Source organism: Euprymna scolopes, chromosome 21 (assembly GCF_053919585.1).
Source record: "Euprymna scolopes isolate OS-2025 chromosome 21, ASM5391958v1, whole genome shotgun sequence".
Lineage (NCBI taxonomy): Eukaryota > Metazoa > Mollusca > Cephalopoda > Sepiida > Sepiolidae > Euprymna > Euprymna scolopes.
The window spans coordinates 53,509,529-53,526,990 of record NC_136502.1 but is presented as its reverse complement, the minus strand read 5'-3'; the positions used below and the strand labels follow the sequence as shown (position 1 = coordinate 53,526,990).

The 17,462-nt window shown below is 33.0% G+C and overlaps 1 protein-coding gene across 1 annotated transcript; it reads left to right on the top strand.

Moving 5' to 3' along the window:
* The first annotated feature begins 336 nt into the window (after positions 1–336).
* Positions 337–13,984, top strand: LOC145242353 (uncharacterized). Its single transcript, XM_080105359.1, has 2 exons — positions 337–633; positions 8,100–13,984. The coding sequence occupies exon 2, from the start codon at positions 8,206–8,208 to the stop codon at positions 9,166–9,168; it is 963 nt and encodes a 320-aa protein (XP_079961485.1). The 5' UTR covers positions 337–633; positions 8,100–8,205; the 3' UTR covers positions 9,169–13,984.
* The last annotated feature ends 3,478 nt before the right edge of the window (positions 13,985–17,462 follow it).

Here is a 17,462-nt window from a genome sequence, read left to right as displayed (position 1 = left end):
GAAAAATACTGAGTTCGTAAAATTTAATTAATTTCATTACTGTTTTTTTTTTTTAAATAAAAAAAATACTATTCCTATTACTTTTTATGCAACTTTAATAGTTTATTTTGGAAGTATAATCCATAAAGAAAATAAACAACCCACTTTTAAAAGAGAAATTACGCGTTTTTTTTATATTTCCTTCGCAGTTTCGTGTTAGGGGTGTCAAAAATTCGTACAAAAATTCTGATATACCTAGAATATTGCTTCTTTTTTGTTTTAACTTGAAATGCATTTGTTCGAAATTTCGTTGCATTGCACAAGCACCATATACGCCAAGGAAATAAATATAAATACAAAAAGTGTCTGTCACGTGGTCTTCGAAAATTAAAATTTCTAAACTTAATTCTTTTGCACTTTATAGGAATTATCTCCCTTGGCCGTCACTCTCCAGTACACCTTTCATTCCTCTTTTTGTAATCACTAAAAAACAACAAATAATAGCAATATATATATATATTAACACAATTTACTTAAAAGTAAAAAGCAAATGATAAAGAAAATTGTGAAATCCGTTGCATGTTTTTCTTTCAAATAAGATTTTTTGTCAATTATGAAAATAATTTGGATGACGAAAAAAAGCCACAAAATAAGGTTCGTGTCTTTCTCTGCCATTCGTTTTCCATCGTACGTCTTTCTTTCTTTCAAAATATTACATTAATTTTAACCTTTTCTTAATAATAATAATAATAATAATAATAATAATAATAATAATAATAACAACAACAACAACATTTTGGATTAATATTTAAAATGTTTTAATCATTACCACTATCGGCAGATAAATTGAAGTGAATACCGTTGGGAAATTCGTCAAAAACAGCTTATGTTGCATAACCAACTTATTTGTCATCTATTTGCGTTAATATTTGACAGAAGAGTAAAACTTGTCGAGAGTGCTCTGTTTTGTGGTTGTTTTGAAAATGGAACGGAAACTTAAATTTCGTTCCATTTTAATCTTTTCGGCGCTTCTACAGAATTGAGACGAGATTTTCGGAAATCGTAATACTGAATGTCACATGAAAGCAACGGTATCTACGTATTCCTCGTATTTTTAAGATGATTATATCCAAAAATTACGAAAATCGATTGGGTACAAAATTATTTAGTAAAGAAAATAAAAAAATTCAATTTGATGAAAACGATCATAAAACACGGGAGTTCAACAGGGAGGTAATTTTCCGTTCGAATTAAACAAAAATGGATGCAATTTTTCACCTGCTAACACTATTAAAGTTATTTTTTTTTAATAATTCAGTTAGATTCCGGTTATTTTGCCGGCATAACTCCTTATTGACTACATAATCTCGTCCCAATAATGTAGAAGCATCTTTTTTTTTAATTGCGCATGCACTAATACAATCAAAAGCAACCAAAAAAGTAAAATAGTACTTTTTATATAAAAAAACGAACAATTTTTTTTATATAAAAATAAAATTTTATTAACAAAAACGAAACAAGCAAAAAAATTAATTTGGTAAAATTTTTGATATTTTTTTTACATTAAGTTCAACTCACCGTTCACATTCGAAATGCCAACTTGTATAGGTTTTTGGGTATGCTGACAATGAAGAACGGCTTTCGGAATAAATACCCCCAACCTCTCCATGTTAAGAACAGCTTTTGGTTATAGACACCCCTAACCTCACCATGTTAAGAACGGCTTTCGGAATAAACACCCTAAACCTTGTTAGCATACCCGAAAACCTATAAAAGTTGGCATTTCGAATGTGAACAGTGAGTTTTCGATTTTGTTGGTGCATGCACAATTTAAAAAATAAAAATTAAAATGGAACGGAAATTTAAATTTTCGTTGCATTTTCAAAACAACCCCAAAACTGAGCACTCTCAGCAAGTTTTACCGACAGAAGTGGTAATATTGAATTTTCTTACTCATTCCCATATTCCTAATTCATGTCCGTGACCCACCATCAATGAACTGCTTTTCTTGGACTAAACGGTCATAAACAACATTTAATTTAGACTGTACTAAACCGATATAAATCATAGCGCACTAAAAATAATTTTAAAATGTCTTATTCAAATTTTGTTTTCAGCAAACAAGTAAAGATTCCATTTTCAAAATTATTCCAGTAAATTTTGTTATGAATTATGTTGTGAATACACCTGGAGATGGTTGGAGGTTACATCAGCCAACACGTTGTGAAAAAAACAACCAAGATGAGAATAATAGTCCAAATAATACAAAAAAAATAGTTGGTTATAGTTGCATTACCTTGTGTGACTGTTATTAGTTATTCAGTATCTCTGTTTCCTTTTACTAACTATATCCAAATGTTTTCAAGAGCCTCATCTTTTGTCATTCTAATAAATCGTATGTGTAGCTGTTTCTCTTCCCATTTTTCTTTTTTCCTCTCATCTCTTGCTTCTCTTTTCTGTTTTGTTCATTTTTACAGTGTTTCTTGCTATAGTGATAAGCCTTTTCTGCGTCCTGTATTATGTATTTTTCAATTTGTTTTTACATTTACACAGTCTTTTATACAAACCAGTCATCTTCCTATGCCTTTGCTTTTTATGTAGAACCGGTTAGCATCACTCTTTCTGTGTTATGAATTATGAATGTTCATAAATTTTCTGATCTAGTCAAGATAACTCAGTACCTTTTTGGTGCAGTCTATAAATGACCCAGAGTATCTTACTAGTGATACTGCCCATATTTTTATATCTTTTATTAGGTTCCTACTATATAATTTACTTTCGAGAAATTTTTGTTCCTAGGTATTCCTTTCCAATTTTCTCTTTTATTTCTATTGCTTTGATGGTGTCTTGTTTCCAGAACCTCCAAATATTTGTGTTATGTTCACCTTGTATCTTCACCTCCTCTTGGTTGGGTGATTCCATACCTTCCACTGCCTTCAGTTTCTTATGCTTATAAATAGGAGTGTGCACTTTTCATTTCAACCTCCATTCGAATATCCTGGGTGAAGATTCTGGTTGTGTTTATTAGTGTTTCATGTTCTTTTTTGTTTCTTATGAAAACTTTTTGGTTAGGCAGCTTATTCTTTCATCTGTATTAGTATATATCAAGCTTAGTATTTTCTTAGTATATTAAGAGGCATCATAGTTATGATGAACAGTTGTGGTAACAGGGAATCTCCCTGGAAAATACTTTGTATTTTTATCTCAGTTATGCATTGTCCTTTAGCTGTCAGTTTAAGTTTCCATGTTCTCATTGCATTTTCAATCAGATTGATAATCTTATCTGATATTTTGTACATCCTCAAGCATTTTAGTATTCATGCTTGAGGGATACTCTCACACTTTTTTGTAGTCGATCTATGCCATGACTATGTTCTTTTTCTACTTTTTATCTCCTTCAGGATCATTTGATCTATGTACAGTAGATCATGCATTCTTTTTTTACTTTTGCGATATTCTTTCTCTACCTCAGGAAGTCATCCACGATTATTAAAGTATTGGTCAATTTGTTTTCTAAGTTGTATCATTAAGATTTTCTACATAGTTTATAAACAGGTTATGAGCCTGTACTCACTGGCAGCAGTTCCCTTTTTAGTTGTTCTGTTTTCTTTTTCTGTTTACATTTTCATAAAATTTGTTTTCATGGTTTTGATAGGTCTTGTTTTGCTTGTACTGTGTGACCCAACTACCTCTAGTCGGATTTTACATTAATAACGGTTATAATAGAACTAAGTTAGAACTTTTTATTTTGTGAACAATCCTGGGCAATAGTCAATTGTCTTGCTGACTATTATTTGGTCGATGATGCAATCAACCAAGGAAAGGTAGCTTCGGTTAGCAGATTAGGGGATTGATAATACTATTTTAATAATAATATTATTTTGTGAAGAAACCAATTAATTTTGAGAGAATGGTATGAAAAGTTGTTTTGGCTAAACTTGGAAAACAGTATCTTACCCAGAGGTTAACTCTCAAGGACAGACAGCATGGGAACAAATTCGATGGAAATTTACTTCAATACACGATTATGTATGGAGCTAATCAGAAGAGAAGGGAATGTGTCATAACCACTCTAATTGGCCAGTTTAGACCAGAGAAGCTTCAATCCCCACCCACCCACCTCATTATATAAGCTTATGCACCAGCACGTTTTTAGTTGAGGCCAGTTTGAGAGCAGTTGAACAGTGAAATTGGGAAAATCGAGCTAACAGCGAGCTGAACCCAAAAACCTTCTGACTACGTCTAAATCACGTTAACTTTGAGATTCTGCTGTTAATCCCTCGCTCGCAATAACATTTTAATCACATGTCACATTTTGCATAAAAAAAAGAATAGATTTTGTATGTCGAGAAAATTCTCACGACTGATAGCATTACCACAACAAAGGCTTCCCAACACCCCCTACATCCACATCTGCAAATTGTTCATGATAACAAAGAAAGAAAAGAACAAAAAAAATTTAATTGTGTCTATAAGCTTTCCATCTATCAATGTTTAAATTTTACAAAAATTAAATCTAGAATAATGCATTACCGTTTCTCCAGGTGAAAGCACTGCCAGTTGTAGATGATACAACATATATTAAACTGTGGACTTTGAAGTGATTTTATTTCAACTGCCTAAACAATTATCTTGTACAGTGGTATTATATTAGAACTTTGTAGTTATATAGTTTCTATTAATATAGTTTTTATAAAAAAGAAAACCAACAACTGGAGGTTTTACTTATTTCTTCTGCAAAATAGTTTGCATTGCTCCCAGACCAGACAGCCAACTTGAGTTATTTTTCAGGTACCATCTATCAGCGGAAGAGTGCCTACCTTAACACTAAAAAGAGTGCTGTAATCCACACATCAGCAACAACAAACACAATGTGGTGTGGGCCGCATCTATCTCCCTGGATCGGTATACTTTTCTTTTTGAAACAGAATAACCAGAATCCCTCATAAAACTCTGTCCTCATGTTGACGATCAAGGCCAAACTGTCGTGTTGTGAGAATTTTTATGGGTGATCAAAATAACTATTGAACTTTTTGGGGTATTCAAACTCATATACTGGCATACCTCCCCAAGTGGGGCACGGGTTATAATTGTTCAGATTTACCACTCACATTTCCATTAGTTCAAACTTTGCAATCTTTCTTGATAAAATTTACTTGGTCTGTGATTCTTTGTTCTGTTGGATGGTCATCTGTAGACATGTCCTATAACTCTTTTATTCGTTTCTGATAGCCTCATTCTTTCGGGTGGCTTCTGTAATAGCATTCCATTTTCAGTATATTCTCTCTTGTCCAATTCTTCCTCCAGGTTTTTGGCTTATAGTTATTTTTACAATCCTGTGTTTGATCAGTAATATTATGGTACCTGAAATTAGAAGGGTTGCTTTACTGTGTGGGGTTTGTGATAATTTTGCTCTTGGAATTCAAAGAGCTAATATTCACAGGATTATGACCAAGTCCCTTATTCTGCCAACAAAGGAACACCTGCTGGTCATGACACTCAGATCTTTCTTCTGGGTCCTATGCTTTTCAATATTTATTTTTGTCATTTTTTCATAGTGTGGTGTTTGTGGTCTTTCTGTGGTCCTGTCACAGTGGTAGTGGTTTACCTCATATATATTGGAGGCAAGCCACACTATCAAAGACATTAACAAAAAAAAAAAAATAAAAGTAAAAAATTTACATATATAAGTAAGGACTTGCTGTAAGTTTTTGTACAATTCCAAGTGCGAACTAGATCATATGTTCTTCTCTTTATAGGAGTAGTTTTTTTTTATCATGTTTCCCTGGCTAATTTCTTTAATGACTGGCTATCTTATGTATTAATCGTTTGCCGACATTTGGATGCTGGTAGGGGGAGCTTTGAATTTCGATCAATGGATTTTTTACTAAATATCCTATCAAATTATTCTTATCCATTTTTTAATATTTTAAAAAGGATACATTTTAAAAAAAGTCCTATTCACTATTATTATTATGATTATCATTAATGTAAAGCTATCCTGGAAGGATATATCCAACTAATATCGAAATACTATATTTTTTTAATATTCATTCAATTCTTTTTATTACAGGCTGTTTCTAGTGCTCCTACAATTACTGGTATTATATTGACTTTCTTCATGTTCCATATTCCTTTCAGATCCATAGTGAGCTCTATATTTGCTCTTTTGTGTCTTTGAATATTGTTAATGTGAAATGAGCTTCTAATTTTTTGTATTTATTTTCATTTTCCCTTTTTCTTTTAATCAAAAAACTTTGGATATGAATGCGTCTTTAACTTTGGCTGATTAATGTATATATTTTAATATTTAACAAAAAAAACGGAACAAGGATTGGACAAAAATATGAAACTTTACAACACGGGGGCTGCTTACAAGCAGACTACAATGTGATTACTTTCAAGCTCAATATAAACAAGTTCTGCTTTAGCTGCCATCTTAAATTATCAAATTCTACCCAATTTCCTTCACTACCCATTATTACAGTGTTGTCTCACCAACCTCCTCACATTTATTAACCTGTATCCTCAAGAGACCTTTAGGCCTTGATAAACAGTGACTCCTTTATAAAAAGAAAAATAGAAAAAAAGGACAAAAGACAAAATTTTCCATTACAACATTTGTGAATTTTATATTCGACGAGTTCATATTTGAAATGACACACACAAATGCATTCAGAGGGGAGAACTTGAATGCCTACTAGACACTGTCCTCGAGTGTCTAAGGTCTCTCTGTACAAGGGTTTGTCAGAACAACCTGGCATGAGGATACTTTTTCCAAGTAACCCTGACCAAATATTCAAAATCACATAGTATTCGCTGCCCAAATAAAATCTCCTAACTATGGTTAACCCATATTAGCTTTTACAAGGAATGGTGCACCTTCTCCAAGTGATGTTACCTCAAGCAATAGCACGAAGCTGGATACTCCACCAGACTAGATAAATTCTTGTCCTGGAATCCAGTAAGACCAAGAAACCAAAATGAAAGATATACTAAAACATATAAAAATGGTTAATTGGGGAGAGGAAAATTATGTTCTCAACTTCTTTGCTAACTCAGTTTTTGAGGGATAAAGAACTTAAGTGGAACATTCGAATATCTATGTATCTCATATAGACTTCAAGTGTTAGACCCAGGTTGTGGGCCCCTTGATTTCTGAGAACTTCGACTGAAGTAAAATAAAACAGAAAAGGGAGAAACAGACCAAATATCAAAGTCTCATGTATGATATAAAAAGAAATCGGAACCTTAGGGAGATTTCAATCACAGAAGATATTATAGGTGCCGCATGGTTTATGAAGAAGATCCTGAAGTCCTACCTAGCTAATATTTCTGGTGAACCAAGTGCAAGAGAAATCCAGATAATTGCAGTGCAGGGAACAAACGAGGATATTAAAAAGATCTCTCGGCTGGGATCAATAAAAAGCAGGAGAATGTTCTTAGCTGGTTTGGCTGCCTTATATCCAGCATTACTATCTTAAAAGAAAAAAAATGAAAAAAAAGAGAGATGACAAGCCTTTGTCTTGTCTCATGTGTAGGTCTTCATTTTTATGGAAGTCGCACTCAGAGAGTTTTTATTAAGGTTTCAGCTGATTTTAGCATTGCTAACTGCTGTATAGTCTCGATCTCTACTTTGATTCCAATTTCTCCCACTCTTATTTTAGGGGGGGGGATTTCTACTGCTTTATAATAAATGCTTGCTATTGTATTGACTTTCTTGTTTCATATTCTTTTCAGATTTCTGGCAATCTCTGCATATTTGTTTATTTTTGTATCGTTTATCATTTTTTATAACTATTATTGTTATTATTGTTCCTATTATAATTATTATCATTATGATTATTGTTTATTATTATTATTATTATTATTATTATTATTATTATTATTATTATTCTGAATAGGTATAACCAAATGATGATTGGAATGATTTAATTTTGTGTATTTATTTTTGTGGGCTGTCTCTACTACTCTTACAAATTACTAGCATTATATTGAGATTGTTCATATTCCATATAGCTCCCTCTGTATATTTGACTATTACTATTATTATTATTATTATTATTATTGTAAATCCTATTATGGAATAAGCTCTCTAATTTTTTGTATTTATTTTCCAGTTTTTATTCCTAATTCCGAAATCTTGGGTATGGATGCTTCTTAAACTTTGGATGTTTAAAACCTTCGAGCTTTAATAAGAAGTAACCCCATTGTATTAAAAAAAAAATGGAAAAAAAGACTAAAGAGAAAAATTTCCATTGCGACATTTGTGGATCTTCATTTTTGACGAGTTCATATTTAAAACGACACATACGATCGCATTCTGACGATAAACCTTTTTCTTGTCTTATTTGTGGGGCTTCGTTTTTATGGAAGTCTTACCTGGAGAGACATTTACGGACACATACTGGAGAGAAGCCATTCAAGTGTGAGACGTGCAATGCTGCATTCTCCGAGAAGGTGCATATGCATGAACATATGCGCACCCACAGTGGAGAGAAACCGTATAAGTGTGAGTTATGCTCGTCTTCGTTTTCACAGAAATCAAACATGTTGCAACATATGCACACACATACTGGACAAAAGCCTTATGCATGCAAAGTGTGCGATTCTGCATTTGCTTGGCAATCGGCATTGGTGCAACATATGCGTGTGCACAGTGGGGAAAAACCATACGAGTGCGAAGTTTGTGGGTCAAAGTTTGCATCAAATTCAAACATGAAAAAACATATTCGAACACACACGGGTGAACGACCACATTCATGCATAACTTGCGGCTCGGCTTTCACTGTACGATCGAAACTGAACCGACATATGAGCACACACACTGGTGTTAAGCCTTTCCGCTGTGAAGTGTGCAACGTTAACTTTTCGCAAAAGTCGCATCTCGAGCGGCACGTCCGCGTCCATACTGGGGAGAAACCTTTTTCATGTGAAACGTGCAACATTTCGTTTGCTGAGAAATCACACTTGGTGCATCACATGCAAAAGCACACAGGTGAAAAGCCGTATTCTTGTGATGAATGCGATGCATCATATTATCGTAAGTCGCATTTGGTGCAACATGTGAAAAAACACACGGGCGAACGACCATTCCGTTGTGAAGAGTGTTACTCTTCATTCACAACAAGTTCACATTTGAAAAGACATAAAACAATACATTCAAGAGAGAACTTAAGTACTTCCTAGACACTCTCCTCAGGGAACTTATGTATCTCTCTATATAAACACTATGCTAGAGCATCTAAGGTATCTCTCTGTATGGGGATTTGTCAGGACAACCTAGTATGAGGATACTTCCCCCTACTAGTAAACACTGATTGAATATTCAAAATAACAGCAGTTGAAGCCAAATAAAGTTCTTTTGGTATGGTTATTGTACACAGGTTTATACCAGGATTGGTTCATCTTTTCTAAATGATGTTGCCTATAGTAACAACACTAAGATGGCTACTCCACCAGACTAGATGAATTCTTGTCTTGGACTTCAATAAGATCAAGCAACCACTAAAACATATACCATAACATAATTGTCAACTAAACTGGTCAATCAAGGAGAGAAAAATGTATGCTCTTAATTCTTTATTAACCCAACTATTGAGAAGTAAAAAAGAATTTAATGGAACACTCAAATATCTGTATCTCATATAGAGATCGTATTAGTCCCAGGAAGGGGTTCATTGATTTTTGAGAATTTCGATGGAAATAAAATGAAACAAAAGCGAGATACCAGAAATATTGAGTGATTATGGAACAGATCGAACTGAAGAATAAGCGGACTAAACTGATTTTAAAATGTTGTAGCCTTGTAAGGATCGAAAAGAAAGACACAGCTTGGTAATTTGTGCAAATGAAATATATTGAATGGGAACACAAATATGAAGAGTGTTGGTATTGAAATACATGAGTGCAAGACTTGAGCATAACCATGTTCTAATGCTCTGAGACACATTCTCCTGATTCAATGAAAGAGTTCATTATTATCCATAGGTGAGCACACCACAAGAAAAACTTAGATGGTGTGGCTGTTAAAATCAGACTGTTAAAAATTAATACAAATAAAGCCTTCATAATAATCCAACTAACTCTTTTCAGAATTAAATTAAACATGTAATATACATGACACTTAATACTTTATCTCAACAAAACGAAAGAAGAAATGAAGGCAGAATAACAGAAAACAGTTCTGAGAAGTTAACGCAGGCAGATAATATACTTGAAAATTAAATGGCCTGGATATCTTCCTTTCAATCACATGGAATGTCAGGGGAAAAAGAACAGAAAAAAGGTGAAGAAACTAAAATTGGATGATTTCCATTCCAAACCAACCCAGTTAAGATATGAGGTGGAAGGAGTCGCATGCTGAAATAAAAGCCTTATTTACACAAATGAAAAATATAAATAAAAATAAATCTATATTTTGCAAAGAATATTTGGATGGTGTAAAGGAACCTAAGTATAGACTAAATAAAGGTTAGATATCCACTAACACAATAAGAAAATGGACAACAATATATTCTGGTGCAATATATGGCCAATATGTATACAGCTTTAAGGTGGGAAGAGGGAATGTGCCAGAAAAAGACTTGGTACAAAAAATAAACTCTCGTTCAAAGAATCATACAGAAAACAAAGAATGCTTGGTTGCGAAAAGGAAATTTGATAGTATGCATCACCACTGCTGACATCACTGCGAGAATCTGTATAATGTCCATTGTTAACAGATAAATGGCCAGAAGGCAAATATTAATGTTACACAATGTGGAAGGAAAACTATAAGCCCAATCCATTCAAATGTACTAAGGAATACTGCAGAGAGAGGTAAATGGTAGCTCTTATTTTCTGCTTTGCTAGGAAAGATTCATTGGTGCACACAACCTTAGTAGAAACAGTGAAAGAGCAAAATAGAGGACTGAACAATATACTCTTCATCAATAAACCTCAATGCTAAACATCAGCTAATACATTAACAGCTGTAAAAAATCAGATTAGTAAACATTTCACCGAATTTTTTCCTCAATACACTTCAACAATAAAACTCAATAAAAACGTCTGTGATGACTGAAATTCAAAGAGAATTTTATGGTAGCTTAGCCACTCTGAGCATGAAGAAAAAAGTGAGTACACAAAAAGGGATGTGAAAACAAAGCAAGAAGGATGGTAATGGTATGAGAAGGTAAATAATTTCATGGCAGAAGTGAAAGCTACATTAACATTCACAAGAAACCTGAATTACTACAAATATATTGAGGACATTACCAAAACTGCTGCAAAGAATGTGGGCTCTCTCGATAATGCTAGAAACTTACTTACACCAGAGAGTATCCTATATATCTACAAAGTAACAATTCCCCACACATGGATTATTGTTGTCATATCTGACCTGATTCATTTACCACTGCTTTCATTCTTAGACATTCCGAAAAAGAATCTCAAATCTAGAAGCCCCGTGTTTTGACAAGATATCTCACTACTGATGCAATTCTCTATCTATGTAAAAGCCAAGTATGTCCAAGGATGGAATACTGCTGCCATATCTGGGCAGGGGCTGCTAAAAAAAGCCTATCCTGCCTTGACAGAGTACAAAATAGACTTCATGGCTTAGTGGGGGATGCCCTTTTCTCTACCCTGCAACCTCTCTCCCACAGAAGAGACGTTGCAAGCCTATCCTTGTTTTATCGTTATTTCCATGGCAGGTGCTCGTCTGAACTCCAATCTCTGGTCCCCCCTTGACAATCTTTCACGAAAAACACCTGTCTAGCTGAATCCACTGTGAAAAATTTCCCCCACTCTATATCTGTGCCTAAATCAAAATGTGGATTCCATGAACAAAGCTTCTTTCTTAGAACTGCACGCCTGTGGAACTCTGTTCCATCTGCCTGCTTCCCACTTGACTACAACTTGGATGTCTTCAAGTCCAACGTTAACAAATTCCTAATGAACCGCCCCCTTAAGTAAACACTTCACCAAATCTCCACACTGACGTACTGTACTTGCAATAACCCTTATCCCTGAGTGGCTCTCCAGGCCTTGATAAGTGGTGACCACCGTGTAAAAAAAAAAAATCTAATAGGCTCCACCCTATCTCTGTCCCATTGCTGCAATGTTGCATCCCTGTGCCTTTTTTACAATTACTTTAATGTCAAGTGCTCTGATAAAATCAGAGCACTTGACATACTTATCCCTGACTAATCTGACAAGCAGCAATATCTGATCCCTTCATTGTTGAGATTCCTAGATACTGGAAAAACTTCTACTCTTCCCTCATATGGCTAGAATTTTGAATTCCCTCCCAGTTTCCTGCTTCTCTGTCTGTACTGACATGCATAAGTTTAAATGTTATATGAACAGATACTTTTTGGCTAAACTCCACTCAGTCCCTGTTAGACATGAGCCAAAATTAACCAAGTTGCAATATGCCTTGTTTGGAGTGAAAAAGAGAAGAAAAAACATAGACAAACAGGCTGCATAGTGATACATAGCAAACTTACATTTAACGAGAAAGTAATTATTATTGCTGAATAGCATCAGGGTAAACTCACAAATAGATTTCAGAAAATTTTTGGTTGACAAAAAATTAATAGTACAAGTTTTTACATTTGACTATTGAAGTTTCGAGCTGTTTAGATGAAAGATTTTTTGAAGAGATGGCCACTATGACATCGATTTAAAATTAAACAAAAAAGATTCTACAGATAAAAGTATAATTCATAAGATATCAAGTATTTGCCAAAGACCTCAAAGAATGACTAAAGCTAAAGTAAAAAAGTGGAAAGTCACATTTTTCTTAAGTTTGTGACCCATCATTTGAAATTATAATTTCTTTATTTCCATTAGATTTTAATTTAAAAAAATCTATATGAAAAGAAATTTCTATTTTTGGAGAAAACACAACATTTCCTGATGCTAAGAAATGCTTAAGTTGCAAAGCGTGTTATATACATATAGACCCGCATGTTGTTTGAAGTATTGTGTCAATAAGGGATATTATTCAGTATGAGTTCAACCAAAGAGATAATTCTATATGAAGGCAACAAGAAGGATTATTTAATATGAAATCATCAAAGAAGATATTTCAAATTGAATTCACCAAAAGAGATAATTTAGTATAAATTTAACTAAAGAGATTATCTAGTAAACTTGATTTTCCCTTTTTTACTTTAGTGACAATAGGAAAAAACCAAACGCTTTCTTTGCAAATCTTTTTAACTCAACACCAACGGTGCTTCCTAAAGTTTTTTTCGCCTTTATAATTAAGTATATTTGTTCCAGATAAATTGCTTCTCAAATATGTGCTCCCACAAAGTGGGCAACAAAATGTTTCACTCTCCTACAATTGTCTTCCTACATCACTCACATATACTAGATACGTTGTAAACATAATTATCAGTAAGTCACCGTTTCTTTTTTATTTTGTAACTTCTATTTTCTACATTTGCTAATAGATCTCCAAAATAAATGAGAAACACTAAATTTTGCATATATTCTACCTAACATCCTTATTGTATTTGAGGAATGAGAGAATATTGGAAGAATAGTTTTATTTGAATATTGCAGTCTGCCTTTTTGTAATACTTTTTATTATTCTTCATGATGCTGGAGTAGATTACAGAACATCTCAAAACATATTTAAAATGGTGTTTTAGTCTGACTCCTAGAATCTTCATAAGTAATATTTCCTTAAAAAACTGGTATTTATAATGTATTTTTTATATAAAGTAAAACAAAAAACTCGAGAACTATGTTTTCTCCCAACATATCTGTAATTAACTATAACGTTACTGAATTTATTTCATATCACATAAGTCAAAAACACAATTTGTTTATTTGGTTTTGTCTGTTGACTTCCCATGCTCTTTCAATTCTCACTTCTTTGAAAATTCATAAACTTATCAATTATTCTTTCGTCTTAATTGAAAATCTGATATTTATGGTAAACCAAAGTAATTTTACCTCCTACTTTACAAAAATAGATACCAAGGACAAAATAATAATTTTGACTGAAAAAAAACAAACTTCACACACACACACACATACACGCACACACACACACACACACACACACACACACACACACATATATATATATATATATATATATATATATATATATATATAAGGGAAACAGTTTTATACCTAGAAAAAAATTAAATAATGTAACATGATCAGTAAAAGAACGTTTTAAATCAATTTCAGCATTTATGAAAAATGGCACAATTCCCCACTCCATCTTCCTTCCATTTCCTTTGCCTACTTGGAGTATCAAAAGTACAAGTCACAATATAACTGACCTACATTGTCTTTTCAAAGACAACTAATGTAAACAAAGCCAGCTCTGTGCCCCATAATCAGGTAGCCTTATTGTTAGAGTGAAAAGTTTGCAAAGATGTTTCTTGACCAGATTGATAGAGTTTATTCAGCATCATCGTCTTCATCACTATAGGGTTACTGATTTGACCAGCTATCATCATTGTCCTTGATTTGTGAATGGTCATCAGAGATAGTAGCATGTGCTTTCTTTCTTTCCTTTCCATTTCTCTTTCTGCTTTCTTGCTGAGAAAGTTTCACCTTCATTGCTGTTGCAAACTCTAACTGATCGTTTTGGTTGCCAGTTTTTATCACTCAATTGAACTCTGGATAATTGTCGTCATCAGATATTTCCATTCTCAATCTTATCTCATTTTCTATTTCTCTTCTTTTTAGCTGGCATAAGTTTTGCTCTCTTAAGTTGCCCTTTTTCCTCTTTTGTCATCGTCTGAATGAATTTAAAAGATGTTAGACTCTCTCCATATATCCTGGCCACTATTTTTCTTTTTGTCTCCTGTTGCTTGTCTTCTAGCATCGGGGATATATTCTTAATGAAAAAAATCTTGGTGTTTTTTTAAACCTAAGAGGGGGATTTCCCCCAAAAATGATAAAGACCACCTATTGACTAGACAAGGCCTGAAATAGGATTATTAAATATTTTAAAGTGAAGGAAAAAGGCTAATAAATGAGTACAATCTGTGCCTCATAAAGAAAGTAACATTTTGACTGTAATATCATTATAAAAAGTGTAAAATGTGTAAAATTATTTGATGAATGTAGTAGAATGATGTTTTCAAGAAGCAGTCAAAATTCCCACTTGCATGCCTTCTGGAAATGAGGAGTAACTCTATGGACAACTCAAATTAGGGGTGAAGCAACAATCCTGACAGCAAGTATATCACATTATATGTATGGCAGCAGTGGCCTTGCTGTTTTAACAGCGTTGGTGACCATGGCTCACCAAATTCTACAGCCATTGTAATCTTGGGAAGATAAGTAAAGATGGTAGTTTCCCGTTACTTTCCATCTTGATTCGAGGGTGTATCTCCCCCTGTAGGTTTAACACCCCCCCAGATACCAACCTTGAAATTTTGATGACTCTGTGCAGTACATACAGCGCCTAGCCTTCCCAAATGCTCACCCATCTGGTACTGGCCAGACTCATCGTTGCTTTACTTTGGTGATCTGGTGTGTCAATATAGTTGTACTGTATGTATGTAAAGGTGGTGGAATTTCCCCCTGTTCATCTAAATTATTTTTAAACATTCCATAAATATTTCATCTGATACAGTGAGAACAGTTGGTGACCTATTTGCATTATTTAAAGATTGGTTTGCAAAAGTAGATACTTATTTTTCATAAAAAATAAAATATGTTTACTATAAAACAGTTATCTTCTTTCTGTTCACCGGATGAAGAGATTACAAATAATTTTTATTTTTTCATTATTACATAACTTTTGCGAAGTTTCAATGTTGTAGAATTGTAGAAAACGTCCTTATGAAAAAAAAAAACCACAAAGCAGCAGAAAAAAATTATTTACAAAGGGATTTTAAAAATTGTTTACTACGAAACTAATACTTATTTCTTTTAACTTAAGTAATTATTTTTCTATTTTTCTTGACTGCACTAGGGTCACCAGCTCCGTTTCCCAGTGGAATATAAAAAAAGTATTTACCTTAGAAATAATTAGAATCTCACTTATGAATAAACAAATAACAAAAGGAATTCACTCCCAGTAACTGAACTTGTCATCTAAACGACTCACAATCTACTTCTTTGTAATTATATGTGAACCACTTTAAAAAATGTAAATAAAAAAGGAAAAAGTTAAATATTTTAGATATTAAAGTGATTTAAGAAGTAATGAACATCCACTTCCTGCCTAGTTAATCGACATGGCTGAATGGTTTCTCAATTTTGGGACGAGAAATTTGGTGTGTATTTTTTATTGATGCAAGTTATTTTTTCTGTCTTAAATAGAAATGTGTATTACTTTTAAAAAATTTAATTTCGTTATAACTTTAGTTAGAGTATATCAGATGAAATTAACGAACATTTCACAAAAACTCGACCAGGAAACATGTTTGACAAAATAAAAATGGCGACAATATACATAACCGAACAATCTATACAATACAAACTAAACTATTTTATTTTTCATTTTATCAAACATATAACCAAAAGTAAGTTATAGTTTACAAAGTTCGTTTGGTTCGTTATCTGTAGAAGGAGTGAAACTCGATTCGGCTTTCTCTGCAATGTCAGAACTGCTTGCTTACATCATCACTGCAAAAAAAAAAAAAAACAACTTTTTGGGCCCAAAAACTGTACCACAATTTATTAGGAAAAAATTTTTTCTGGAATTTCTTTTTGTAGATATTTTTATGGTTAAATGCTTCTTTTATATTCAAGCCAGGGAACGCCAGGATATGGCTTTTTCTAATGAGTATAAATTAAACAAGGAGATAATTTAGTACGCAGGCAACAACAGAGATTATTTAATATGCAGTCAGCAATTGAGCTATTTCAGTATGCAGTCAACAGTGGAGATGATTTAATGTAAAGTCAACAAGAGATAATTTAGTATTGGGTCACCAAGAGATATTTAATAATAATTATATATATATATATATATATATATATATATATATATATATATATATATATTTATATAGACAAATTTACAAGGTTGCGACACTGGACTTGCTAATGTTTCAGAGAGATGGTTGGTTAAAGTTCCTGTCAGGCAACTTACAAAAAAAAAAAAAAAAAAACAAGAACTGGGTTTCTTCTGTGGAAGACAAACTTTATTTTAAGTCACTTGACGAGGACTTGTGGTTTTAACGAACCATCTGTTTGAAAGATTAGCATGTCCAGTGTCACGACCTTGTAAATTTGTCTACATTAATAAAAATATATATCTTGCTTTTCGTTTATAGAAGACTCTTAATAACCTCGTTAAATTAATGAGTTTTCTCTCCTTAAATTATGAATGGAAGGCTTTTTTTTTAATATTCATGATTAAAAGTAATACAAAATAAAAAAAAATATTAGCCAACCAGTTTCAGCCTTATTTGTTAAGAGCAATATCAAGGACTTTTTTTTTTATCAAAAAGGAAAAATCCCCAATACAGCTCTTGACGATTGAGGGCAAAATCGATTGGTTGACTTTC

Excerpts from the sequence above, each read along its gene's own strand:
- LOC145242353 (XM_080105359.1), top strand. The coding sequence starts at position 8,206 with ATGGAAAAAAAGACTAAAGAGAAAAATTTCCATTGCGACATTTGTGGA.